We start from the raw sequence: 27499 nt of genomic DNA on the forward strand, positions 1-27499 counted from the left end.
TTGTTACCATTTCACCTTCCAAATTTTTCAGTGTTTATTAATGTCATTGGCAACAGTTATGGATAAGAACAACATATAACAAGTATGTTACTTGTTACTCACTTTTTATTGTGGTTAACACTATTATGAGCTCTCAATTTTCAAGACTATTTTAACTGCACAAATCTGTTGAGCTCGTGTTTGCTTTGACAATTACTTTTGTAAGGTGGCCACCCTTTGGAAAGCCAACCCTAGCCAATGAGTGAATGCAGTTTTCCCCTCCACAGTGCGGATACATTTGTTCTCAGACACTAAGAGTTTCTGTCTCTGAAGCCAGATGAGTGGCTCATTGGAGAGGTACTGTGTCACGGAAGCCAGAGGCTATCAGTGGAGAGAGTCCGGCAGAACAGGAAGACCCCAAGCGTAGCGGTTAAAAGGGGCAACACGGGGTTTAGCGCAGACTCAGGGGGTCGGACGATGTCGTTATAGAAACCTACGCCCTCAAGCCACGTACGGGGGGCGACCTGGTAATAGGCGGGGTCTCAGGACATCCGTGAGCCAAGAGCAAAGCAGACACAGGAAGTAAATAGACTACACAACAAGACACACCAGAAAGACATGAATAATCACAGGGAACTAGGAACAGGACAGACTTAGAATACAGGAATACAGGGCGTTTTCTAGGAATACAGGGCGTGACAGTAAGATGACAACGTATGATTGCACGTAGTTCTCACGGTTTGTAAGCATTAGTATAATTACACATATATCTGTGCGTTGAACTACATCTTTTTCAAAGTTGTTTGATTTTTTTTTATCAGACCATTGAGTGTCATTTGCAAGCCATGAAAGAAACCGTGGACGTGGAGAAGACAAAAAACGTATTGCAAATGAATCATTACACAGCGGGAGTAGTCATGAGTGGAAAAAGAGTTTGCAACACACTTTGTCAAGTGTAGGGGTGATAGGAGTATGACGGAGCAAGAAAGATGAGTGCTTTTGTATTTGATTATTGTTATTTACTCCAAGAAGACAATACAACAGTTAAAGGTAAGTACATATTAGACGCTGCAATATAACAATACAAAAACAACATAAAATGAAATAGCAAAACATCGAGAACATGATTCGCACGACGTTAGGAGTCAGATTAAATAATAAACCTGTTCACCATAAAATTTGTGTAAACCAGGTTCGGGATTAAGAAGCACTTTAAAACTCGCTTGCTTGGACTGGTGTGCAACTGCTGCCACACAGTGGACATTTATCAGAAGCGGCTTCTACTGCAATTCGTTAAAGTCCTGGACGCGTCAGTCACGTCTCATTCCAGCGCTTTATGAACAGATCTAGTAAATGGACAGTGGATCGGCGCTGATTGGACAGTATTAGAAACACGACGCTGATTGGACAAAAGCCAGGTCACTCAGGCGGAATTCTGCGATCACTGGACGGAGGCCGCGTCACTCACGCCAAGTTCCGGGATATCCGCGGTCATTGGACGGAAAGAGCATCACTCATCCTTAATACTGAAAACCCTTGTGCTGATTGGATAAAAACCCTGTCTCTCACGCCTGTTTTATTATGCTATTTTGCGGTGACAGGTTCAGGTGTGAGTACGGCGACGGGGTTCTGGTGTGTGTGGATGGCTATTGTGCGTCGCTGCAGCATTAAAAAATAAAAATAAAAAAGCACTGGATACAGTGAGTCGCTCTCTACATGTCAAGCATTTCAGGAGCCTGGATAGTTGTATTTAAATGCAAAGAGTAATTATTATATTCCAGTCATCGTTGGCCAAGTTATTTACAGACGAGTGAAATCACATTATTGAGAAATTCGCCTTAAATGCTTTCAGTCTCCATGTTTGTTTGTTTTAATTTCTGGGCGCTTAATCAGTTGCTCTTGTCCTGGTTTCGCACCCTTTCACACCCATCCTTCGGATGAGACGTAAAACCGAGGTCCTGACTCTCTGTGGTCATTAAAAATCCAAAGGCGTTTCTCGAAAAGAGTAGGGGTGTAACCCCGGCATCCGGGCCAAATTTCCCCATCTATGAATTGGCTTCATCACTCTGCTCTCCTCCCCACTGATAGCTGGTGTGTGGTTAGGGTTCTGGCTAATTATGGCTGCCGTTGCATCATCCAGGTGGGGCTGCACACTGGTGGTGGTGGAGGGGAGTCCCCATTACCTGTAAAGCGCTTTGAGTGGAGTGTCCAGAAAATGCGGGGTGGACGTGTAATATCAGCGATTACATTCATCGCTTCCTGCAGGGTACCTTCGTGTTTGGCATTGTACCGCTGTCACGTCTTCCCAAATTCTTTGCGTGTCTTAATTCGCCATATTTTAATTTTGTTGTGAGTGTTAAGATCCAGAATCAGATTAAATACTCTTCAGCGCCCCAGAGAGTTCGAATGCCTTGCCAGTTTCATCGCCATGTGTTTTAACTAAGTGTCTTTCATCTGCTGAACTACTGCAAGTACACGAGTTGCAGTTTCGCCGCTTTTTTCGGTTTAATTGCAGTGATCGTCCAGCAGAGGGGGCACTTCACATGTCCTACTCGCCCCCATTGAATTAAGAAATTGTACAGCGTTTTCCAATTAGTCCGTATGACCTCTCCCAATGTAAAGCAATACGCTTAGAAGGGAAAGATAGTACAGCCACACCGTGGAGTTTAAAACACGTCTCATGGGAGAATACAGGTTTTGGATTTTAATTCTGATTTGTATGTGAACCATGTATACGCAAGTATTTGTTGTTTTGGGTCATGCCTAATCCAGAGCTCGGAGCTGTGCTGCACTACTGACCACTCGAAAGACACTGATTCAGTGAAAGAAGATAATGAGTTCATTACCTAAAGTCTCAGTTTGATGTACTATTTTTCTCACTGAATACGACTCATAGGCACATCAAATTATTTCAGTGAGTGAGAAATCAGCATTCTAGTAGAGACTCGAAGAGGGACGTCATCGCATATTCTCCCTGGGAAACCTGCAGAGAACACACTAGATTTGTTCATAAAGCCCTGTATTATAAATACAGTGAAGGTCAGATATTTCAGCGGAAAGTGACAGACGTCCATTTTTGTTCTAGATGTAGTGTTGTAGAGGCGTGATTTTGAGAAGATGCCACAGGAAATATGTTTATATGTTAAAGAAGCATCTTGTGCGGTTTCTGAAAGATGTTGCAGTGTTTATTGCATTCAAGTCATTTGATCTAATTCAGGTACCCCATTGAAATAAGGGTACGGAAGGAGTGCAAACGATCTGTAAAGTACGTCGACATTTTATCTTGACAGAGTTTCAGTATTTTGAGAGAGCCTGGACTGGAGACACTAGTACTAATCATACGAGTTTATTTAGACTGTTTTGAGAGTTTTCCTTTTTCGTCAGCTGCTCTGTGGGTGTGTGTTTGAAAAAGGAAAGGTGTTTCCACACAGAGATCAATGAAATTAATAAACGTCATACATAAACACTTTGCTCATTATAATTAATACGATTAATTTGAAAAAGTAACTAATAATTACAATTTTAAAGTGTGCGCTCCTGTATCTAACATTTGCGCCGTTATTAAGTTGGCGTTCATTTTTCCATTGAGCTCCCCCTTTTGTAACGCGCACTGCTTTTCTAACGTGCTAATTTTCTAGTGGGCGTTCCTTTCATTTCTGTTCGCTCCTTTTCCTGGGGTGTGTGCCTTTTTCTATTGTGATTTTTTTCTAGCGTGTCCCCCTCTTTAATTATAATAATAATTATAATAATTGCTTACACTTATATAGCGCTTTTCTGGACACTCCACTCAAAGTGCTTTACAGGTAATGGGGGCTCCCCTCCACCACCACCAGTGTGCAGCCCCCGCCTGGATGATGTGATGGCAGCCATAGTGCGCCAGAACGCTCCCCACACATCAGCTATCAGTGGGGAGGAGAGCAGAGTAATGAAGCCAGTTCAGAGATGGGGATTATTAGGAGGCCATGATTGGTAAGGGCCAATGGGAAATTTGGGCAAGACGCCGGGGTTACACCCCTACTCTTTTCGAGAAACGCCCTGGGATTTTTAATGACCACAGATAGTCAGGACCTCGGTTTTACGTCTCATCCGAAGTGCACCGTCTTTCTAGTGTACACCCATGTTTCTAGTGTTCTGTCCTTCTGTGAGTGTGAGTTTTCTTTTTCTGATGTGCACTCATGTTTTAGTGTGTGTTACCGTTTTGTGTGAACCCCGTTTTCTAGTGTGTGATTCATTTTTTCTAGGGTGCGCTCGTTTTAAAAGTGTGCGCTACTTTTCTAGTGTGAGTTCCATTTTTCGTGTGCTCTGATTTTTCTTGCGTCCTCTCCTTTATCCAATGTCTCTTTTCTAGTATGTGTTTCATTTTTGTGGTGCACTTTAGTGTGTGTACCCGTTTTCTAACGTGCACTCCTTTGTTCCAGTGTGCGTTGAATTTCCTCATTTTCAAGACCCTTCTTCCAGTGTCTGCTCCTATTACTAGTCTGTGCTCCATTTGAAAGTGTTCGGTCCTTTTAAAGTCCTGCGTTCCCTTTTTCTAGCGAGCGCTTCTTTTACTGGCGTGTTCTCCCTTTCAGGTGTCTGTGCCCTTTTTTTCTCGTGTACGCTCTCTTTTTCCAGTATTTGTATTTACCGTCATATTTTAGTGTCCGTTCAATTTTTTAGCGTGCATTTTCTTTTTCTGCTGTGGGCTCCTTGTTCTAATGTGCACTTTTTTCTTAGTGTCTTTACCCTTGTTCTAGTATGCACTTTTTTTCTAGTGTCTTTACCCTTGTTCTAGTGTGTGCTCCTGTTTCTAGAACGCGTTCCCTTCTTCTTGTATGCGCTAATTTATCTAGTGTGCACTCCTTTATTCTAGTGTGTTACTTTTTTAGTGTGCATTCCATTTTTCTACCGTGCGCTCCTTTTTCTCGTCTTTGCTTCCTGTGTCTTGACCCTTGTGTTTGCTCTCTTTATCTAGTATAAATACACTTTTTTCATTGTGCGCTCTGTTTTCTAGTCTACTCCCTTTTTAGAGTGTGCGCTCCTTTTTCTATTGTTTCCCTTTTCTGGTGTGCAGTTTTTTTTCTAATTTGCGTTTTTTTGTAGTGTGCATTACCATTTTCAGTTGTGTGCTCCTTCTTCAAGTGTGTGCCTTTTTTAACCAGTATCTTTACTCTTTTGCACCCCTTTTATGGTCTTTCCCCTTTTCTAGTGTGCACTTCTTTTACTGGTGTGCACACCTTTTCCTAGTGTGTGTACCTTTTGTCAAGTGTGCGCTCCTTTTCCAGAGTGCACTCCTTATCATCCACCTGGATGATGCGACGGCAGCCATAGTGAGTGTTCTGGTGCACTATGGCTGCCGTCGCATCATCCAGGTGGGGGCTGCACACTGGTGGTGGTGGAGGAGAGTCCCCATTACCTGGAAAGGCCTTTGAGTGGAGTGTCCAGAAAAGCACTATATGAGTGTAAGCAATTATTAATATAATTATTATCCTAGGGTGAGCTCCTTTTTAAAGTGTTCGCTCCTTTAACTAGTGGGAGCTCCCTTTTTCTATTGTGTTCTAGTGTGCACCCACTTTTCTTAGTGTGCAATCCTTTTCAAAGTGTGCCTTCTCCCTTTCTAGTGTGTTTCCTTTTCCTAGTGTGCGATCCTTGTTAAAGTGTCGGATATGCCTGTTAGTGCCCATAGTGGTAGCCACTTCCCCCATGGAGTCACACACCCCTTTGTAATCAGCCACATTTCTGTGAGTTAGTTCTTCCTTTCAGCAGCTTCCAGAGTCTCTGGCCGAGCCTCTCGCAGTGTCTGTGAGCCTTGTACTGGACACCATTTGGCTCTGATGCTGATCCTGCTCTAGACCCTGTTAGGAAATTGTTCATCTCCCACCAGGTACAGTAGGTTTGGACTCTTGAAAAGGAATGGTGGGTTCGTCTGCTTTACTGAGTGTAGCCATGCAGTGTGGAGCCACTGTGGGCTCTTACAAATATTCTTCCACGTCCTCTTTTGTTGAGGCTGAATATAATTTATTTGAATATAATATTTACTTCAGGACGGTACAGTAGTGTTAAAATGATGCTAAGGACTTAAGTACCTCCTGCTGATTCAGTTAACCAGTTCTAAAATTAAGTGGCAGTAATACAGTGTGAACTACTTTGACGCGACCCAAGGGAAACGTGAAAGGATGTTATGGGGACCTGTATTTAAAAGTTCTTTACACCAAGGGTTGTGGGTGAACAGCACAGGCAATCCAGCCATTTTGTGGAAACCAACAGCCGGTCATCTTTCGAGCAATGTCTGCATGAGATTATCAAATCAAACTGATGCCAAAAGGGCTACATGGATCAAATACTGTCCTCTCATTTCAACATTCTCATGTTTTTGGAACATCTAAAATGAACATGACTAATAAGAAGTACAAGGGTAGTAAATTGAGTTTATGATCAACTTTTTCAGATGAAAAATCTGACTTCTTGGTGCAGCATTAGGATAAATCAGGTTATAGAACAGTAAGTGTCCTGCAAAGAGAATTTTAGACTCCACAGATTGCCTACATATTTCTAAATTCTTTCATTCACTATCACATAACATGACTAACTGTTATTACCCTGATGGCCATGGGGGGGGAAAAAGGATTTTGAAACTTGTAACTCCTGGGGGTCTTTTGAAAACATGCTCCATTTCTTCCACCAGAGGAACGAAAAAAGCCAGGAAAAAAAGCTACCTGCATCGTCAGTCTGTAACCATGCCCGCTCGAATGACATCACTCGGAGGCCACGCCCCCCACATCTGCCCGCCAGGTTCTGCGAGAGAGAAGAGAGCTGAGTGAGTTTGTTCCGCGTCTTTTTATCATTAGTTTTATCTTTCCTTTGTTTTAGTACAGATGTCATATAATCATGTAGTCTATAACTTGCAGGAGAAAGAGGTAAAACAAGTATTTTCGTTGGGAGCTAAATAGAATTTTGTAATGTGAGTCTTTTATTTTCCAAGGCTGCTCTTATCTCTGTTTTACACAGCCAACGCGTGTATTCCTTTAACATCAAGGAAAAGCTCTGTTGCACCAGGAAAGACACTGATGTGTTGTAAGAATGAAAACATCTCTTTTCCGTAGGTGTATCTTATTCTTTCTTTATCAAACACTTCGTGAACTTTGCTCACAAAGTCAAGCGTGTGAATTTATCCAAACTGAAAGTATCTACCTAGACTTGTTCTTTTCATTATTTTCCAGAGTCTGTGTTGTGATTATGTTCTTGCATTCGTAGTAAAAATGTCACTTGTAACTCATATTTTTTAGTTTAAATGATTTTTTAATTCTTAAAATCTGCTGCTTTCTGTTTTCAGTTTAGTGTCTTCGGACAGGACACGATTCGCACTAAATAATGGGAGTTTAAACGTAAGTGTAAAGATTTTATTAATTTCTTTACACGTGCAGTATCTTATTGACATAAATTATGCGCTATCTGTCCTGGTGAAAACACCGTTTGATACTGCGAAACCTGATCGTCTAAATACTGTACATGTGCTCCTGTACCTCCCGAATGCTGTGGTTGGGAAAACGTGATGCATCTTGCCAAAAGAAAACTCAGACTAGGCGATATTAGATCTCTCCATGGCAGAAATGGTTTGATACGACAACACTGTAGGCCTGCTGTTTATTGAAAGCAATTTCTGCTAAAACTACGAGTTAGTTTAGCTTTTTTGATGCGCATGATACATGCGCAAAAGAAACCGTTTTGGCTTCTGCTACGTTGCATCACAACAATTAAAACAACAGAACCTATAAAGATTTGGATTAATTGTTCGCATGTTAATTAAGTTGTTTTAGAAAAAGAATACGTTAATCAATGAAAATCGTAAGAAACACATTAGGATATAGTAGTTTTTATCTAATCGATACACATGTAGCTGTATTGGATGTGTTGTGCCTTCGGTATTTTGCACACTTGTAGTGCACACCTCAATGCTACAATACCTTGTTAAACATGAACATTTCCAGCTACACCAGGCTAAACGCTTTATTCCAACTATAAATATTTTTAAACTGCTTAATCTTCCGAACGTGTCAGTCAATACAGAAGCTACAGTAGATCTGACTAGCTGGAATAATTCGAGATCCTGTTTGTAACAGAAAGCATAATGATTTCTGTTGTTTTGTAGGAAATGCAGCACTTCCAGTCCCTGCCTCCACATATCCCTTGGAGAAAAACAGTAATGTGCTGTACGTTTCTGTGCTTTTCCGTGCAGTTGCATGCAAATCGTTTCGTACTCTGTTTAAAAACATTTAGCTTGAATGTAGCCGTGTTTTGACACTTTGTAATTTAAATGCACGTTAATTTTCACTTCAAAGCCTGTGCATCTGTCGTGCTGGAATGCTTTGTTTTGTATGCAATTTTCTCTGAATTAATTGTTTAATTAATTAATTAATTGTTTCGCCGAGCCCAAGTTCAGCAGGGGAGGGTGTAGCGGAGCTCGTGTGGTGACGTCATCGCCCTCACTGCACGTAGCAGGGTCCTCAGCTGCCTGGGCTGGGGGAAGTCTCCTTTAGCTCACCCGGTTGGTGCCCTGTTGCGTTACGCCGGAGACCCGGGTTCGCGCCCCAGGTGTGGGGACAGAACGGGCAGCAAGGAGCACAACCCCGCGCGGAACCGTGACGATCACAGCAGCAGTCAACAGGAAACATTCAGGCTAGGAACGTCAAGAGCCATGACTAAATCGGCACATTACAGATCAGGCCACTGGTGTCAAGAATGAAATTTAAGGAAAGGCACACATGGTCAAGAGTAACTTCCCGGCCCCAACGAGATGCTGGAGCGGAGCTGGAAAGGAGATCGTCGGAGCGCCGAGGATCTGGAGCCACAGAACTGAAGGCAGAAGCAAAAGGATCGGGTTACCAAAATAACCGATTTGCAGAATCGATTCATTTGACGTTATGTCAAGTCTATTAACTTTTTAAGTAAGTTGCCTGAATGACCCAATATGCAAACACGCTTGAATGGCCAGCAGCCATGTCACCCTGCAGCTCTCAACTGGCAGCCCACTGAAGCCCAGCAGGTGTGAGCCTGGTCAGTACCTGGAGGGGAGAGTCCTGGGAAGCTATGGCTGCTGCTGGAAGAGGTGTTAGTGGGACCAGCAGGGGGTGCCCACTCTGCGGTCTGTGTGGGTCCTAAAGCCCTGGCATGGCAGTGGGGAAACTATACTGTAGTGGCCGCCATCTTTTGGATGAGATGTGAAACCGAGATCGTTCCAATGCGAGCTGGTACCAGGGAGTAGTGATGGGGCCTGAATTTGCAATGGCACCGCAAGATTTGGTCTTTTCTGTTTAGGGCAGCAGACAGAAGGAGTCTTTCCTAAATTCAAGCCACGCTGGGTTGTCCAAGACCTCATTATCTTCATTAGTTCCTCTCTTCCTAGAACTCTCCATTTTTTATCTGGAATTTCATCCCTATCTGCTCAGTAAGAACACTATCCACAGTATATACCTTGCTCTCAGTTTTTGTTAATGAAAATGTCACTAATAGTTCTAATAATATCAAACACTATACAAGTAATAACGCTGTGAAATGTTTCTTCTGCACTCCTTTGCTTACAATACTTTATTCCATGTAGGGTCTATAAAAGAGAAAAATAACTTACTATGTATTACTAATAAAAATATAGAATACTTTCCACATTATTAGTGTTTTACTTTGTCTCGAGACTTACCACGCGACTCATATATGGTACTATCTGCAGTCTCAGCACCAGTATTCACAATTTCAGCTTCTCAAAGATGTCTGTCAGACGAACATTCCAGGTCTGTGTGTGACCTGGTTAATTTTTAAATATTAACTTTTCATAATGAATTGAAATTGATTACATGTTTTAGGAATGTTGAGACACATCCAAGTCATAGCTTATATTGCCTCTCTTGAGACCCAAAGACCATTGTAATGGACAACAGTTTTTTTTTAATCCAGCATAACATCTTAGTTTATTTTGCAAGTAATGCCTGAATAGATACATATAAATATTAAATATCATTTTTATTGCATTATATTATGGTCTCACTGTTAATAATTAAATATAAAAAGATTCCTTGCTCGGGACCAAAGGCGACTGACCTGACATGCTGCTGATAAATGTGAAATATTACTCTCAAAACTTCACGGACGTGCGATTGCTCGATGCTGATTGGTGTGTTAGACCGATTTATCAACCAATTAGAAGGCAGTGGTGCAATGTGCAGTAAAATGAGGAAAAAATACTTTTTAACATGTGATGTCCATTAACTGGACTCCAGGTCTGAATGTTTAAGGTAATGTTACGAAATGCGCTGCACACACTCGTGATTTCAGCGCTGGTTCAAAGGTACATACTATAAACGTCAGAGTATGACGTCAGCGGTTTACAAACGAGCTATTTCTAACACCAAATTGTCTCTAAACCATTAAGCTGTTGTTGAAATGTTAACACATTTGAAAACTTCTGAATGCACGAATAAAAGGGAACCAAGGTAGTAGTAAAATGATTTAGTTTGTAATCCTAGGTGAAGGTAACTCGCCTCAGTTTGGTGCCTTACCCTTTCAATTTGCTGTTTACCAGCTTATCCGTCTTCGGGGGAGAACAGTGTCATAGGCACAAACGTTATGAATTTGTTGTTGTTTTTTTATTCTTAGCCTAGGCTGTAAGCGACGGAATTAATAGTAATATCACATGAGGAAACTAGACATGAACTCAGAATTGCAAATGCCTCGCTGATCGATACGGGAAAATAAGATATTTTTGTACATGTACATATATACTAAATATACAGTATGCAACACTTAAACCGAGACCGGTTAACATATATAGTAACCGGGATAAGGTTGTTATTCTACGTTTTCAGGTACTAATCTCCTCCCTACCTCACCTCCGCAAAACAAACAAAAAAAAAGATCTGTAGAACCACTACGGTCCGTATTATTTGTATTGTTTCTTAAACCGAGCTGCTGTATTTGTTGATTTTATAGTACATTCATTTGGCAAAACCTTTACAATGCAGCAATAAAGATTGCTTTCACCGGCCTCGCCTGACTCCAGTGCTGGGATGAGAGTCCTCTCGTTCTGTTAACGAAGTGCAGAGTTCAAGGCTTATTCACGGGTTTAGCAGTAAACAGTGTCGACAGTAATTCTCAGACTGATGCTGCATAAACTTTCTCAAAACACCTAAACTGTTGGGAACAGGGTGGCACCCATAAAACGTCCTGGAAGAGCACTATGGCTGTGGTAAGTGAGCGTATTTCTCAACAGGTCAGTCCCATTGTCTCAATATGATGTGAATTCACCCAAAATGAGCTCATGTGCAATGACAATTAGCAAAAGCCTCAACAGCAGTATGTTTTTTTGCATTTTCGTAATTGTGAATGACGAATTATTACGTTGAATGACATTGATGTACCTTGCTACGAAATGGCGCTGCTTTGTGAAATAGAATGGATTAGTAAAGTTGTATTGTACGAGTTAATGATCTCAATGTATAATTAAATAATCAAAGAAAATTAATTGCGAAGTAATTAAAGTACCCTTTTCTTTAATTCTAAAGAGTAAAACGATATCCCATTGTCAGCTACAATACAAAGGCTCCATGTACTGTATTAGTCTTAATTGAAAATATATACCTGTTCTTGTTTTGGTTCAGTGGAATGAATGGTGTTTATGCTGATTTGATTTACACTGAAGAGCTTTGGTTAAACAGCGGCTAGAAAGTTAACGACGATTATGGCCTTCAGAGCAACGTACTAACAAAGAAGGTGTGAAACATTAAAGTAATACAAATTTCCGCACCAAACCTAAAATAGCAAACACGTCGCTTGAGTAGTGCTGTGAATCTTTTCATATTTTAATTGTGTCGTGTTAATCATTCCATTAGAGATTTTATTTTGTGTTTGAACCCAAAGTGATTTGAGCAGCAACCAGCTGTTGGCGAGTCCGAGCAACAGTACTTTCACCCAAACGTTTTTATCATCGGTTCTGAGATATTATATTGATATTTCATGACACGCAAAGCCAAATATATATATATAAGGTCAGTTTTGTTTTGTCTAAATTGTTAATCAGGGAGTAAAATGACTGAATTTACATGTATTTATGTAAAGCTGAAATCGAATCTTGTATCATCTTGGGGGAAAAAAAGATGAAACCAGGAAGCCGTTTAATGTCGTAGGGAACCAAACAGGCTGTGTTCTAAACTTATTTTTTCAGATTTCCAAATAATTCTAAACAGTATGTGAAGTATAGCTATCAAATTCTGGCGGATGCCTTGTTTTTCTTCTTGTTGTAACTTTAGAATAGCGCCCCAACAACTACCAGGTAGTTTCTGACGTTATTTCTTGTCGTTGTCCCTGTTGTCACTGGTACCCCAAGAGACTGTGTAGCGAACGGGGGTCATCCCCGGCCTTCCTAAGCGATGCGCTTTCCCTGCCTGCCGGCTCACAACTGCAGCTCAGCTCCAGCGCTAGTACTAACAAATTCCGGCAGCCTCTGCGTTTTTGAAAGCTTAGAACCGGTGCCCCCATTCATGAGTGAAAACGAGAATAATAGCCATCATTAAATATGCAGCAGGAGGCATCAGGGCGTTACAACAGCGGACAGGCGTGGGTTCGGAGGCATCGGTAGTGTCGAGCTGTTTTGTTTTCGTCGTGCTGTGTGTTTTAGTTATTCTGCTGGGCCCAGGCTTTCTCTGCCGGGAACCTCTTCACTGGCCGCACTGCTGGGGAACATGGAAAAAGTCGACTGTGGAAAAACTCTCAGAAATAAACTGAGGTTCTGGTCTTTAAGTGAGTGACAGAGTGACAGTGGAACAAAGGTAAGACGCTGGCAGGTGTGTAGGCCTTTACTATAAATATTAGAATGACACTTGATGCCGTTGAGTCCATATGGTCCTGTTTCTGGGTTAAGCCTGTACTAGTCAGACCTTGTCTTTGTAATGCATCCAACCAGGAAAGGTTAAATAGTTTTATCGGGTTTATTATCAAATAATTGCTTTGTCCCGTTTAGGAATGTGTGAATCCCTGAATTCAACATGTTCTTAGTTGCAGCTTGGTATCTGTGTTAATTGTGTGCTGTGTTTTAAATAACGCCCAAGGAAGCTACTGTATGTACAGTTTAGCTGTTCCTATACATTAAGATTGCTAGAAACACTTCGCAAACATCACATTCCTTCTGACGTATGTGAAGTGATTGATAGTGCTTTTATTTTATTTCGAAAAAATGTCCATAGTTTGTAGTATTTTATACTGATTATTTTAAGGGCACTAGTCCAGTAGAACTTTAAAAAGAATTAAGTGATCGAGGTATTCTGACAATTGGTTATTCTTTTATTATTTGGATTAAGAGTTGGCGCCACCTGCTGTCAAGCACGTGTTCTGCCTTAAGAGATTTTCAAGCCTGCAGTGTATCCAGCTATACACTAGTACCATATGCTTTCTGGGATGCAAGCAGAATGGCTTTGGTTACTGTGATAAGCAGAAGATTCTCAGCTGAGCACATACTGTAATTTGTTCAACAGAGTACTAACCTTGCAATAGACTGTATCTGGAATACTAACCATGACTTATTGTTTTGGAATAAAAACATTTTCTCAAATTAAATCCTAGACGTCAGCAGCAAATTCAGTTTTCTTTCCATGGGAGTGCTCGGTTATTTAATTGCATCCATTAATCTTTATTCTTGAATCTATTGAATCTAATATTTTCCCTATTACCTTGGCTCTTAGAAGTCTCTACAAATACCTATGGTATCTTCAAAGGCTACCAATGGTAATGTTGTAGATTGTCTTCCTGGTTGGTTTTTGTCTTTTAATGTTAGGATATTTATTTGTCATTGTTAATTTATTCAAGTGCTTTTTTCGGCTTACTGTTGTACTCGCACACACACACAGGATGAGAAGCCAGTCCATCACAGGGCAGACAGACAGACAGACAGACAGACACACACACACACACACACACACACACACACACACACACACACACACACACACACACACCCACCAGGGCCAATAGTCCCGGAAGCCCCAACTTTTTATATTGTGGGAGGAAATCGCAGCACCTGGAGGAAACCCATGCAGATATGGGAAGAACATGCAGACTCCACACAGATAGCTCCCCAAGTCCAAAAAAGAACCCTGGGCTCCAGTGCTACAAGGCCACCTTTTATTTAAAAAAAGGTACATTTATTTAAATAAACATACAAGCAATTGGTTTGACATACTTTGCTCTAGAGTTCAACTGCACTGCTACATCCAGGATTTGAAGCCACAACTTTTCAGTTCCATGTCTAGAGCCCTAACCACATCTCTACACTGTAAATGTAATTTTCACAGCTTGTGCCTCTTGTTTCCACTTCCCAGACTCAACCAGGGCCTGCTTTGCACTTTTGTTAACCTAAGATCACTTTATTAGCTTATTTATTACTTTATTCCTCTTTTTCACATACCCCAGCTTGCTCTTCATGAGACACAGACACACAGGCAGGGAGAGAAGCTTGGGGTCAGAGTGCAGGGTCAGCCATTGTACAGCACCCCTGGAGCAGTTGGGGTTAAAGGCCTTGCTCAGGGGCCCAACAGAGTCAGATTCCTCTGCCAACCGCGGGATTTGAACCAGCAACCTTCTAGCCACAGTGCCACCTCTCTGCTCCACATGTGGGTCAGGTGAGGTCCCAGGACAGATCTGTACTACAGCACGGAGTGTACTGAGGGAAAAGACTTAGACAAACATCAGGCAGTTTAAAAGTCTGCATTTACTAGTCAAGAATGTGCAGGTAAAACAGTAACAACCTTTGCAATGAAAACTGCTACTGATCATTTCTTGTAAGTTGACAATTTTACATGAAGATGCAAGATGAAAGTACTGCGCTTTTATTCAAGTCAGACTTATGACTGTTTAGATGTAACAACCTGAGGAACAGAGAGGGAGGACAGCCATAAGCTGAAGTCACATCAGTGTAACTAAATTTAGTCTTTATTAACTACTTGTAGGCTTTCCATTTTTCGACTGTACTTCAGAAGTGAGTATTCTTTTTGTAGAATGCAGTGGTCTCTCAGCAATAATATCGGTAGCTTAAGAGACCTCCCGTTTTGTAACTGGTCTAGGGGAAAATGAGCCGACCAGTCTGTTTTGCAGCATCTAAACTGAAGGATAAGGAAAACCATAATTAAAATCATTTTAATTTTTAAGATCGGTTTTGAGATCGTGTCGATGTAATCAGCTGCAGGTCCCCAGAAACAAACTGCACTATGAGAGACTCTGCTTCTCCTTCTCTGCTTTTCACTTGTGGAGCAGCTGCCCTGATCATCTCAGACAAGCAGTTTCGCCTGAGACTTTTAAATGATCTTGAGCCCCTTTTCTACCAGGAACCCCATAAGCTCCCAGTACTAGAAACTAATTTCCTGTCTTCTTCCTTCTTAGGTATTAAGTTCCTTGACTTGTCCTTTAGCCTTTTGTTTTATATGAAGCAGATTGAGATTCTCTATAATGAAAAGTATTATATGTACTAAATGTATTATTAGTAGTAGTATTAATTTTGTACTGTGGGGCAGTCTTTTTAATTTCTGAGAAAACAAATTTAATTATTCTTTATTTAGTGACAAATGACAGGACCTGAAAACAGTCAAACAAATCTATATGCATTTTTTCTGACGTTTTATTTTACTAACAGGGATTCAGTGATAATTAGATGAAGGTGAATTGGATGTTCATATTGATGTCATGTACATCTAATTCATTTACTATAGAGTTACAGGGCACCTTATCCATGAGGAAGAAATATATATCTCCACCTGCGCAGCTGTCCCTTGGTCACTCTTCACTCTGCATGGGGGTCCTAGACTCCTCACCCTGCGGCCAGGATGTCTAAAATACTACATAAACTTTTCAATCCGCTTAGTTCTTGGGTGCTGTTGTTCCTAGAGGAAATGTCTCTGAGGTACTGAGAGAAAAGATGCCACAGCTACAACTTCCTTCTCACTTTTTATAACTTGGCATCATTTACTAAGTACAGTATAGCTGCATAGAAGTGAGAGAGGTACAGTAGCATCCAGCTGTTTGAAAGTAAATAAGAAAAGGAGACAAGGTTATTGATGTATGACTAGATCTTCTCTGCTTCTCTGAAAAATGCTAATCAGGAAACATGGGCGTATAATGGAGATGAGGCCAGTCAGTTTTGTACTGAGAAAAGGAAGATGTCGGAAAGCTGGCCACATGTGACAACAAAGAGCATTCTTTCCCGTATCTCTTTATCTATTATTTATGCTGCTTTTATTACACTATCTGCAGTAACATGGTGGGGCATCATAAGACTTACAAGCACTGCAAATGAGAGACAGCGTGCACGCTCTGACAGTTAGAGATACAGTTGTGAGAACAAGTTTGTGAAGCCTGAGGAATTATTGGGATTTTTGCATGACTGGCTCCTAAAATGTGATCTGATCTTCATCTGAGTCATAATAATAAGTAAAGTCCTATTTAACAAACAGCGACATTTTACATTGCCATGTCTTTATTGAACAAATGGTTTAAACTATCAAGGTCATTGATGGAAAAAGATTGTGAGCCCTTATATTTACGTAGGAACTAGTGGGAACCTCCTTTATTGGCAATAACCCCAACCCAACACCTTCTGTAGCTGCTGATCAGACCTGCGCAGCGGTTAGGGGGTATTTTGGCCCAATTCCTCTATACAAAACTGTTTCAGTTCACGTATATGTTTGGGATGTCTTGCTTGAACGGCCTGCTTCAGATCACACCACAGCATTTCAATGGGATTGAGGTCAGGACTGTGACGTGGCTTTCTAAAATACAGAATTTCTTCTGTTTGAGCCACTCTGTTGTTGATGTACTCCTGTGTTTTGGATCATTGTTATGTTGCATGACCGAACTTCTTTTGAGTTTTAGATCACTGGCAGACTCCCTGACATTCTGCTGTAGAATTTCCTGATATAACGTGGAATTCATTGGTCCCTCAATGATTGCAAGCTGTCCAGGCCCTGAGGCAGCAAAGCAGTCTCACACTATTATTCTCCTTTCACCATGCTTCTCAGCTGGGATGAGGTTTTGGTGTTGGTATGCAGTGTTTTGTTTTCTCCAAACATAACGCTGTGGACATTTACCAAAAAGGTCAACTTATGTCTCATCTGTCCAGAGAACATTGTTCCAGTAGTGCTGTGGAACATCCAGGTGGTCTTTAGCAAACTTGACACGGGCGGCAATGTTTTTTTTGGAGAGAAGTGGTTTCCTCTGTGGTAACCTCCCATGAACACCACTCTTGTTCAGTGTTTTTCTTATGGTAGACTCGTGAACACAGACGTTATCAAGTGCAAGAGATGCCTTCAGATCCTTAGCTGTCACCCTAGGGTTCTTTGTCACCTTTTTAAGGTTTGTACTGTGTGGTTTTGCACTGATCTTTGTAGGGAGAGTAGCAACAGTGCTGAATGTCTTCCATTTGAAACTATCTGCCTGACTGTGGATTGATGGAATCCCAAGTCTTTAGAAATTCTTTTGTAACCCTTTCCAGTCTTATGAGCTTCAACAGCTCTTCTTCTGAGGTCATCTGAAATCTCATTTGATCATGCCATATTGCACTTCTGCACAATTCTGTTGTGAAGAGCAGGTAACCAAAATTGTGTGATTTTTTAAAAACGCTGGTCAGGTCAATCAGGTCGAACCCTTGATTGACTTTGTTTGTTTAAACCATTTGTTCAATAAAGATATGCCCATGTAAAATGTTGTGTGTGTTATTTGTTGAATGAGACTGTCTTTATTTATTATTATGACTTAGATATTAGACTCATATAATTTTACAACTGTACATATGTTTGCCAGTTAATGTAGCTGAGCATCTGTAACAGGGCTCATTGGGTACAGAGGCACTTATAGAAGGTGATGTCACTCCCTTGGAACGTAGATAAGGTGGAATCCTTTGACGCTCGGGTCACTGGCGTAGTGGAAGTCTGTGCTGCCTTGGGAGTGTTACAGTTTGTCATTGCACCATGGAATCTCAAAGGGACCAGGGCTGCTGGTGGCAGTCGGATTAATAGCAAGTGGCCTGTCATGAATACATCCCTGTTTTGTTGGATGTCACCAGCACCATGGGATGCAGATGAGAGATGACTCATTGGTTTGCTTTTGTGCTGGTTTTGTAGATTTGGTCTTAAATCTGTATGATAATCAGCTGCAGATACATAACACTGGAGATAATTTTGCTGTTTTGCCAGATTTCCCCCAAGTGGTATCAATGCAGTGATGACACAGTTGGCTGACAGAGGCAAGTTAATTTGTACCCTCGTGTATTGAAAGGGAGGCAGACATTTCAGTTTAAAAAAAAAGCTTTCATGTGACATGTTTGTGAGTCCTTTTTACATGACTACAATTGGAAATAGTGTAATGGTAGTCTTTAGAAACTTGACTGAACTAAAAAGCTGTATCAGGCAGCCTTAAGGGTTTAATAGAGGAAAAGGCTTTCTCCAGAGGTTAAATAGACCATCTCCTGTCAGATTCACTGGTTCAATTTCTGAATCTCCAGCCTGAAATTCCAGATGATAAGGTTGCATTGTGCAAACGTATTCTAAACTTCATGACTGTGTAGCCGGGGGAAAAACCTCGGAATCTTCTGCATATACAGTACCAAGCCACTCTGCTCTGTGAAGACTGCAGCTGGAGGATGACTGAACTCAGTTTTCATCAACATTCCTGGAAACCACAAAACGCATATAGCCCTTACACCTGCAAGATCGGTGTAGTTCTGTAACTCAATTCTAACCATGATCAGGAAACCACTTTATCATGTGGCCACACAGAGCCCACCCCAGAGTGCAAGGGAGGGCTTCTCTCTGGATAGGACACCAGTCCACCACAGGGCCAATTTCAAGACATCATTGATAATATACTAGATGTTAATATAATGTATTGTTGTGATTCATTCAAAACAAGTAGAAAATATCAAAATATCAGCGTCTTTCACTGACTCTGGTTGACTGTGTGCTGCATTCTCTACTAGAGATCACTGGGGTTCCATTAATTTGTTTTGAGAGACATTTTGACAGACATGGTACTGTATGTAAGATCCTCTCCATCGTCTTCCTGTTATCTTCCAGATTTTAAGCTGTTTTCCCAGTTGTTACTGATGAATCGTTGTGCTCTGGTGTTGGCTCATTTCATACATGCTGTACTACTTACTACTTAACATACTAATCAATGTTTTATTGATTAGGTCAGCTACCCAGGTGAATGATCTGGGTTTTCTTTTCTAACCCAGTTTAACCCGGTAGAAATATTGCAAGGGTTGCTGTTCCCAGTCTCTGTCTGTTTTTAAAAGTCATTTAAATGCAGATTTGAGCGAAGCTTGCAATAATATGATTTTAAATAAAACTGTTAACAGCTTTTTAACTTCATTTATCTGGCACTGTACATTATTTTACTTATGGTGCATTTTTCCTTCATTCTTCTAGTTGTAAATAAATTGTATTATTATATTACATAACATATACATACTGTAATATACAATTTGTATTTATATGTAAGTTAAAGGTGCAATAAAAATACAATTATCATCATCTTCAACATCATCAAAGAATATGAGCACCGCAAATACAGCCTGCTGAAAGGACACTGTGTGCATAATACTTTAATTTCTGTGTAAACGAGCTTGGTTCTGGCATGCAGAGTTCAGATAACCGCAGAAGGCCATTGTACTCATTTAATAATAACCATGTTTTGTATCCAGATTGATAATAGGAAATGATTGAAGCTTTTCTGTCCTCAAAGCAATTCAATGGAAAAGGGTGGGTCTCGGTAGAAAACAATAGTTGTGTCTTTGTGAACCAGGATGATAATTATTGCATCCAGCAAATGGGGTAGCAGGGAGGTTTCTAATATATCAAGCGATGAGCAATTTTCTGGACGGGAGTCGGCTTGTTTACCTAGCAACCTGACCTCGCCTTATCCGCGATTGATCAGTGAGGCCAGTGAATGGCCTGCCTTTTTTTTTTTAAATGATGAGATGTCGACCTTTTGTTATGCCTGTCTGCTTCCCAAGGCGACAAAAGGTTTTTATCTTTTAACGAAAGAAATATTGTTCTACGAGTGAAAAAAGGGAGGAAATAAATACATAAACCTGGTTTTGGGAGGTAGCTTTTCTACCCTGCCAGCTCCCATCTTGCTCCGTTGCCTGTGTAGACCCGCGCTAAAGCACACAGCCATCCAAGTACCAGCACGGACCTGAGGGATTAGGTTTTCAACTAAGCAGAGAAGCAGCGGTTGTTAGGAAGCCAGTCACAACACTTGTACACACTTGTGACGCTGCGCTGGAGAAGGATGGAGACTTGGAGTGTGAAGCAGAGATTCCTGGCTTGCTTTCTTCGGACCTTGTAGCTTTTGGACCACAGTCACTGCATTTGCTTGTGAATGGTGCGTGATCTGAAGTTGGTTTACAAGTGGGAGGCTGGCTCTGGCCTTTGGAATAGTAAGAAGTAAACTGGAGCAAGGTAAGCCTTGAACAAAATTAGGAAGCATATTTTCTCCAAAGGATATTTATTTACACAGCAAAAAATGTAGTGCGTCAGGTAAAATTAAATTCTTTCCTACCTGTGAATATGGAAAATGGGCAAAGGGCACATCTTTGGAATAGCACAAAATTAAAGAAGAAATAACATACCTTAGTCTCTGGAAAGTACTACAGGCATGGTGTTGCATCTAATGTGTCCCTGTACATCTGCTGTAATATTAGATACAGCGTTCACCCCTACTCCTACACTACAGTAGGTGATATAATGTAGGCCCTGACCTGCTGTTGTCTGACTGAGGACTTCACTGTAAGCAGTAGTGTCTCATTATTCCCAATATAAAGTTCTGTGCAAATGTTTTATAGCTCTGTATTTTATTTTGCAACATAAAATAAATAAGCAACAATGAAAGAACTGGTGGTGTCTAACAGATTTTCTTTAGATGTATTTTTCTTGGAATTACACTAAGGAACAGTCCCTGACAACTCTTGACAAAACTTTATGTGCAGTCGAGAGTAAATCAGATAGGTGAAACTGTTGTTTTTCAATTTATTGTCGTCTTCTTCATTTTTCCTCTGAGAATATTGTACTTCCATGGTTTGGCAGATTTTTGCCATAGTAGTTAATATCCAAAAGATCTGCTCATCGTTGTTTAGGAAACAAATTTTTGGTTAAAGGCCGCTTTGACTTAAAGTGCATTATTGGATATGCAAGATACTGTATTTTTTGAATAATTTGTCCAGATGTTAATTCTAATTTACAAAAAGTCTAGTCGCTGAACCTTTGCCTTTAAAATTGTTTCATATCTGAAGCAGAAGCTTCTTTAAGTAGTTAAGTTTTATTTGTTGCATTGCAGTTTGATGGTAATTCTTGATGTATTATTAAAACAGAGATAACTGTCCCTTTAAAAATACAATTTAAAGGTGCATTTGCAGATTGTTCTGGGAGTGCTTGTAACTTGTGTATCAGTCCTGCAGAACTGGGCAGGAAATGGCTGTTTTTACTGTATATTTCAGGGCATTATAATAACATAACATAACATCACTTTATTAGCCCTATACAATTTATTGCATTAGGAATTTGTCTTTTCGCATACCCCAGCTTGCTCTCCATGAGACACACAGACAGGGAGAGAAGCTTGGGGTCAGAGCACAGGGTCAGCCATTGTACAGCGCCCCTGGAGCAGTTGGGGTTAAGGGCCTTGCTCAGGGGCCCAACAGAGTAGGATTCCTCTGCCGGCTGTGGGATTTGAACCGGCAACCTTCCAGTCACAGGCACAGATCCTGAGCCATAGAACCACATGAACACATGAACCACAGAACATGAATATTATACAATATTAGAATAAACAATAAAAAATGGATACTACAGCTCTGGATTCAGTCAAGTGAAGAGCCATTTTATAGGGACTCAAAGGAATGTCCTAGACTGACAGGCTGAACGAACTGAACCTTTTTAGTCTTGAACATAAAAAAGACTACACGTATTCACAATTCTCAAAGCCAAAGGGATATAGTTGAGAATTAACAGTGAAAAATGATCCAGAGGACACTAGTAGAATCTAAATGGAAATGCATTCAATACCAGGAACATGGGACGCTTCTTTCCTCAAAGGGTTGTGGGAGTATGGAACAAGCTGCCCTGTCATGTGATGGACCAAACAACCTTTTGTAACCTGGAAACCTTCTCCATTTTAAATACACTTGGACATGGTTTCCACATGCATGCTTTTAGCCTCTTGCTGCTCGGTACATTTTTTCCTTCGGTGGGAGAAATGACTCTGAGTGCTGAATTTAACACCTTCTTGTGTCTGCCTCTTTGGGGTGCCTTCTAATATGTGAAAAAAACACAGTTATGTCCATTCAGAAGTGGATCAATAACAACAGCATCAGAGTCATGCTTTGTATTTGCACCTGACATTTTTCTGGCAGTAGATGTCACCAGAGGGCTACGTCTGAAGGTGGTTGAAGGCCTTTCTATGGAGATAGTGTTGAAGGTACTCCAGACTCCAAGCTGAATAATGCTAAAAAGCGAACAGCCACAAAGCAGTCTCGAGCAGCCAAATAATCTAAAGTAGCTGGTCAGCGTTTCTTAGAAAATACGTGAACCTTGGAATAAATCAAATTCACACAGTTAAAAGAGTGTTTTTGATTTAAAGGTTGTGAATGAACATTGATATGAATGAACACATTAATCATGGCTGAAAAGAGTCATTGTCCCTCGGGCAGAGGATAGAAACCAACGGGAGAACATTCAGTAATGTTTTGCCTTCTTTTAGGATATTATTGGCTATTGATTATTATTCCAGTGGCCTTTTTGTTTGAAGTTCATTCTGAATGCATAATTCAGTAGTGATTTTTTTTTCCTTGGATAGCGAATCAAACAAGATGTGGAATTACAATTAGTTGGCTAATGAAGTGTTGGTAAGAAAACTCTGACACCCTGAGTCGGGGATATTATCTGTCTTTTGCAGTGGCCCAGTAGTTGTTAGCAAAGTTGCATTTTCTTCATACTAGAGTGCCTCCCTCTGTCTTAGCCACCCCACCAGAGCATTAATGTCATTGTGTTAGAAAGCTGACACTGGCTTTAGTAATTGGGCCTCTTTCATTGAGGAGAATCTGATCCTGAAATTAGCATGCGTGTCACTTGAGGTGTCTGTGATGTAAACATGCAGGGAGCTATAAATAGGCACAATCATGTTGCGAAATGAAATTTAGCTGAAAAAGGATGTTGCAACTTTGGAAAGTATGAACTGGAAGAAATAACATGAAATTTTGAATACAGTATATGGTAGAAACAATAGATGTCAAAGCTTAAGGAACTGTAGCCTAAGGCATTATTGTGTGTTGCGTACCTTAATTGAAGTAACACAGTTCCAGCAAAGCACTGTGAAACCTGAGGTTGAAAAGTCCTATCATTTAAAAACAAGGTGCTTAGGTATAAAACACGAACACCTTACTTAATTGGAAGTAGGAGTAAGGAGTGAAATATCTGCTTTTAGGTTTTAGAATATCTTCTAAAAAATAAGATATTAAAACTAAACAAAAAGTGTGAAATAACGATTGTTGTATTTAGTGTTAATGCTGAATAGGAAGAATTTCTTCACTGGACTTTTATTACAGTATATTGCTTACAGTATATGGAGCCGGGCAGTTTAATTTTTAAAAACATTTTTAGCAGTGTTTTTTTTAATCAAAGTGTCCTTGATTTTTAGGGATGACAGAAAATAATATATAACAGTTGTTCTGTGGTTTTTACTTGCACATAGTGCACAGACAGGAAAAATAGCACATTTATTTGGGTACCTCAAAAATATTCCAGAAGAACCACTAGGTGGCTCTGCAGCACAGTTGATTATTTTGAAGGTTGCAGCCTGATTAAATGTTGGAAGACTGAGATCAGAACCAGCATGTGTTATAATGAAGTGATTTAATAGGGTTTAGTGTACATGGATAAGGTCTGCCTTCCTATATAGTGTTACTGTAGTTAAGAGCTGTAGTCACGAAAGGTCTGTGCGTCACAACCTGATTAGCCTGGCAATCCACCTCACAGTCTGAGTCAGAATAATAGAAATGGCTGCATTATTAACTACCACATGCCCTGCTGCACACGTGCAACATTGTCAGAGATCACTGAGGGACAAGACTTCTGTCACATCAGACATCGACAGAAGATTAGGGGCTGGTAAATAGTCAAAAATAATTAAAAAAAAAGATTTTAAAAAATGATTTTTTTTTGTCAGACAAGAGGGTGTTTTTTTTTTCTTTTTCCCTCATGTCCAGACCTCTGCACCGTCCGTGATTGAAACAGAATATGATGATTTCATGGCCCAATTAAAAACCGAGGTGACTGTATAGATCGTACATTTTCGGTCTATACAGAGGTGGAAGAGGTGTTAGTGGGGCCAGCAGGGGGCGCTCACCCTGCGGTCCATGTGGGTCCTAATGCCCCAGTATAGTGACGGGGACACTATACTGTAAAACAGATGCCGTCCCGTCCTTCGGATGAGACGGAAAACCGAGGTCCTGACTCTCTGTGGTCATTAAAAATCCCAGGGCGCTTCTCGAAAAAGTGTAGGGGTGTAACCCCGGTGTCCTGGCCAAATTTCCAATGGCCCTTACCAATCATGGCCTCCTAATAATCCCCCTCTATGAATTGGCTACATTACCCTGCTCTCCTCCCCACTGATAGCTGATGTGTGGTGAGCGTTCTGGCGCACTATGGCTGCCGTCGCATCATCCAGGTGGGGCTGCACACTGGTGGTGGTGGAGGGGATCCCCATTACCTGTAAAGCGCTTTGAGTGGAGTGTCCAGAAAAGCGCTATATAAGTGTAAGCAATTATTATTATTATTATTATTTTCCTGCCTGCTGAGACAATTGCCCTTTCTAGTTCAAAGCTAAGTTCATTTTCATTTGCATTATTTTCCCGCTATTATTTTGTCTCGACTGTTAAATGGGACAGACGAGCTGCCTGTGGAGCAGAGATCTCAATTGCGAGGGCGCCCTGCGGACTGGAGGCAGAGACAAAAGGTTCTCTGGTCCTGAGTGTGTTTGAATGTGTTGAGCAGGTGGCTAAAAATCACATTTACTGCCGAGGTAGGAGAAATATGCCATCGGATTACCCTCGCTTTTGTTCTCAGAAAGATGTGTAACACCTGATGCTGGAAAGTTGAGGAAAATTTGATCAAATCCACTTACTGTGGCAAATGGAAAAGTGGACTAAATGCTTACCATGTAGCTTCTCCTCTTCTCTTGAACCTGTAGTTCCATCCATTATCAGAATAGACAAACATTTTGGCTGCTCCCAGTGATTTCTATCTGAATCTACTGCGAACATGTGCCGCTTGTGTCTGTTGGAGTTATTTTGAATATACAGTTGCAAGAAAATGTTTGTGAACCCTTTGGAATTACCTGGATTTCTGCATGAAATACTCATAGAAATGTGGTCTGATCTTCAGCTAAGTCACAATAATAGACAAACACAATCTGCTTAAACTAATAACACACAAACAATTATACTTCTTCTTGTTAGTACTGATGACATCGTTTAAACTTTCACAGTCCAGGCTGGAAAAAGTATGTGAACCTCTAGGCTAATATCTTCTCCAAAAGCTCATTGGACCCAGGTGTTCCAATCAATGAGATGAGATGAGATGAGATTGGAGGTGCCCTGCCCTATAAAAAAGGCACACAAAGGGTGGTTACTGAGAGAGTCTGCTCTTCTCAAGAAAGAGCTGTTCATGTGAACCATGACCTGATCAGAAGAAATATCAGAGGACCTTAGAGGAACTGTAGAGATGCATAAAGCTGGAAAAGGCTACAAAAGCATTTCTAAAGGCCTGGGTGTTCATCAGTCCACTAAGACAAATTGTCCACAAATTGAGGAAATTTAGTACTGTTGCTACTCTCCCTAGGTGTGGGCGTCCTGCAAAGATCACGGTAAGAGTGCAGTGTGCAATGCCGAAGGAGGTGAAAAAGAACCCTAGGGTAACAGCAAAGGACCTGCAGAAATCTCTTGAACTTGCCTATATAACTTGAACTATAAGAAAAACACTGAACAAGAATGGTGTTAATGGAAGGACACCACAGAGGAAACCACTGCTCTCCAAAAAAAACACTGCTGCACGTCTCAAGTTTGCAAAAGACCACCTGGATGTTCCACACCACTTCTGGGACGGATGAGACAAAAGTTGAACTCTTTGGCACAAACACGCAACGCTATGTTTGGAGGAAAAAAAGCACCGCAAACCAACACCAAAACCTCATCCCAACCATGAAGCAGGGTGGAGAGAGCATCATGGTTTGAGGCTGCTTTGCTGCCTCAGGGCCTGGACAGCTTGCTATCATAGAGGGAACAATGAATTCAAAATTGTCAGGGTAGTGGTCTGTCACCTGAAGCTTAATAGAAGTTGGCTGATGTAGCAAGACAATGACCCAAAGCACAGGCGTAAATTAACAACAGAATGGCTTAAACAGAAGAAAATTTGTGTTCTGGAATGGCCAAGTCAGAGTCCAGACCTCAACCCAATTGAGATGCTGTGGCACGACCTGAAGAAAGCTGTTCACATAAGGAATCCCAGAAATATCAATGAACTGAAACAGTTTTGTAAGGAGGAATGGTCTAAAATTCCTCCTAACCCTTGTGCAAGTCTCATCAGCACCTACAGGAAACGTTTGGTGGAGATTATTGCTCCTAAAGGAGGTTCTACCGGTTATTAAATACAAGAGTTCACTTACTTTTTCGAGCCTGGACTGTGACTGTTTAAACGATGTGTTCAGTACTGACAAGAAGAAGTACAATTGTTTGTGTGTTATTAGTTTAAGCAGAGTGTTGGTCTATTACTGTGACTTAGTTGAAGATCAGACCACATTTCTATGAGTAATTCATGCAGGAATCCAGGTAATTCCAAAGGGTTCACAAACTTTTTCTTGCAACTGTAATATACAGTAGATCCAGCTCACACATGAAACTTAATCTTCTGACATTTGTACTGCAAGATGTAGTTGTTTTTTTTTTGATAAGTGGGGTTGAGTTCCACTACGGCTTTAATTATCTTGACGTGGCTGTCTTTTCCTCGACCACGGCAATGTGGTGACAAGCGCTCACAAGGAAGCCATTATCAGTGATGTGATGGGTAGGGTTCCTGGTGATTAGCAGCAAACATTACCCCAGGGATTGCAGCAGCAGCTTGATATCTCCTCTTTGACTTGTGGCCATGCATCGTAATGACCAGATAAGCTTACACCCGAGTAGGGCTAGATGAGAAACGCAACCAGATACCCCAGCAGAGCTGGACCCCAAGATGCATCAATTTGTCAGTCAAAGATTCCAGCACAGATCCACATCATGGGATATCTGAACAAGAGAGCATCAACCTATGCATTTCCACGTCTTTGTTTGGACTTTGAAGAATTGGGGCATCACTCTTGGGGTCTTCTTTAGTCCCAGGGGCACGCAGGGTCTTTGCAGAAAAAAAAAACTTAAGTATCATTTTAAATAGATGTGGTTTGTTAGGCAAGGCCTTTCTAAATA

General features: G+C 41.0%; 1 protein-coding gene and 1 long non-coding RNA gene across 9 annotated transcripts in view; both read left to right on the forward strand.

Moving 5' to 3' along the window:
• The first annotated feature begins 349 nt into the window (after window positions 1-349).
• LOC148645027 (uncharacterized) lies at window positions 350-9618 on the forward strand. The gene is made up of 4 exons (XR_015928462.1): window positions 350-1029; window positions 6644-6775; window positions 7292-7343; window positions 8108-9618. It is a non-coding gene; the product is annotated as an uncharacterized LOC148645027 (long non-coding RNA).
• Window positions 9619-10965: 1347 nt separating this feature from the next.
• The window catches only part of LOC148645028 (unconventional myosin-XV-like), a 94184-nt gene continuing 77650 nt past the window's right edge, over window positions 10966-27499 (forward strand). For 3 of the 8 annotated variants that reach the window (XM_088612504.1, XM_088612505.1, XM_088612506.1), the window contains exon 1: window positions 10966-11218. In XM_088612504.1, coding sequence (XP_088468630.1) covers window positions 11186-11218 — 33 coding nt within the window. In that variant the 5' untranslated portion in view covers window positions 10966-11185. Of the gene's footprint in view, window positions 11219-12486; window positions 12774-27499 lie in introns of those variants that run through there. The other 5 variants (XM_088612511.1, XM_088612508.1, XM_088612509.1 and 2 more) reach the window with 3 other exon arrangements.

Source organism: Lepisosteus platostomus, chromosome 19 (genome assembly GCF_059453375.1).
Source record: "Lepisosteus platostomus isolate fLepPlt1 chromosome 19, fLepPlt1.hap1, whole genome shotgun sequence".
Taxonomy (NCBI): Eukaryota; Metazoa; Chordata; class Actinopteri; order Semionotiformes; family Lepisosteidae; genus Lepisosteus; species Lepisosteus platostomus.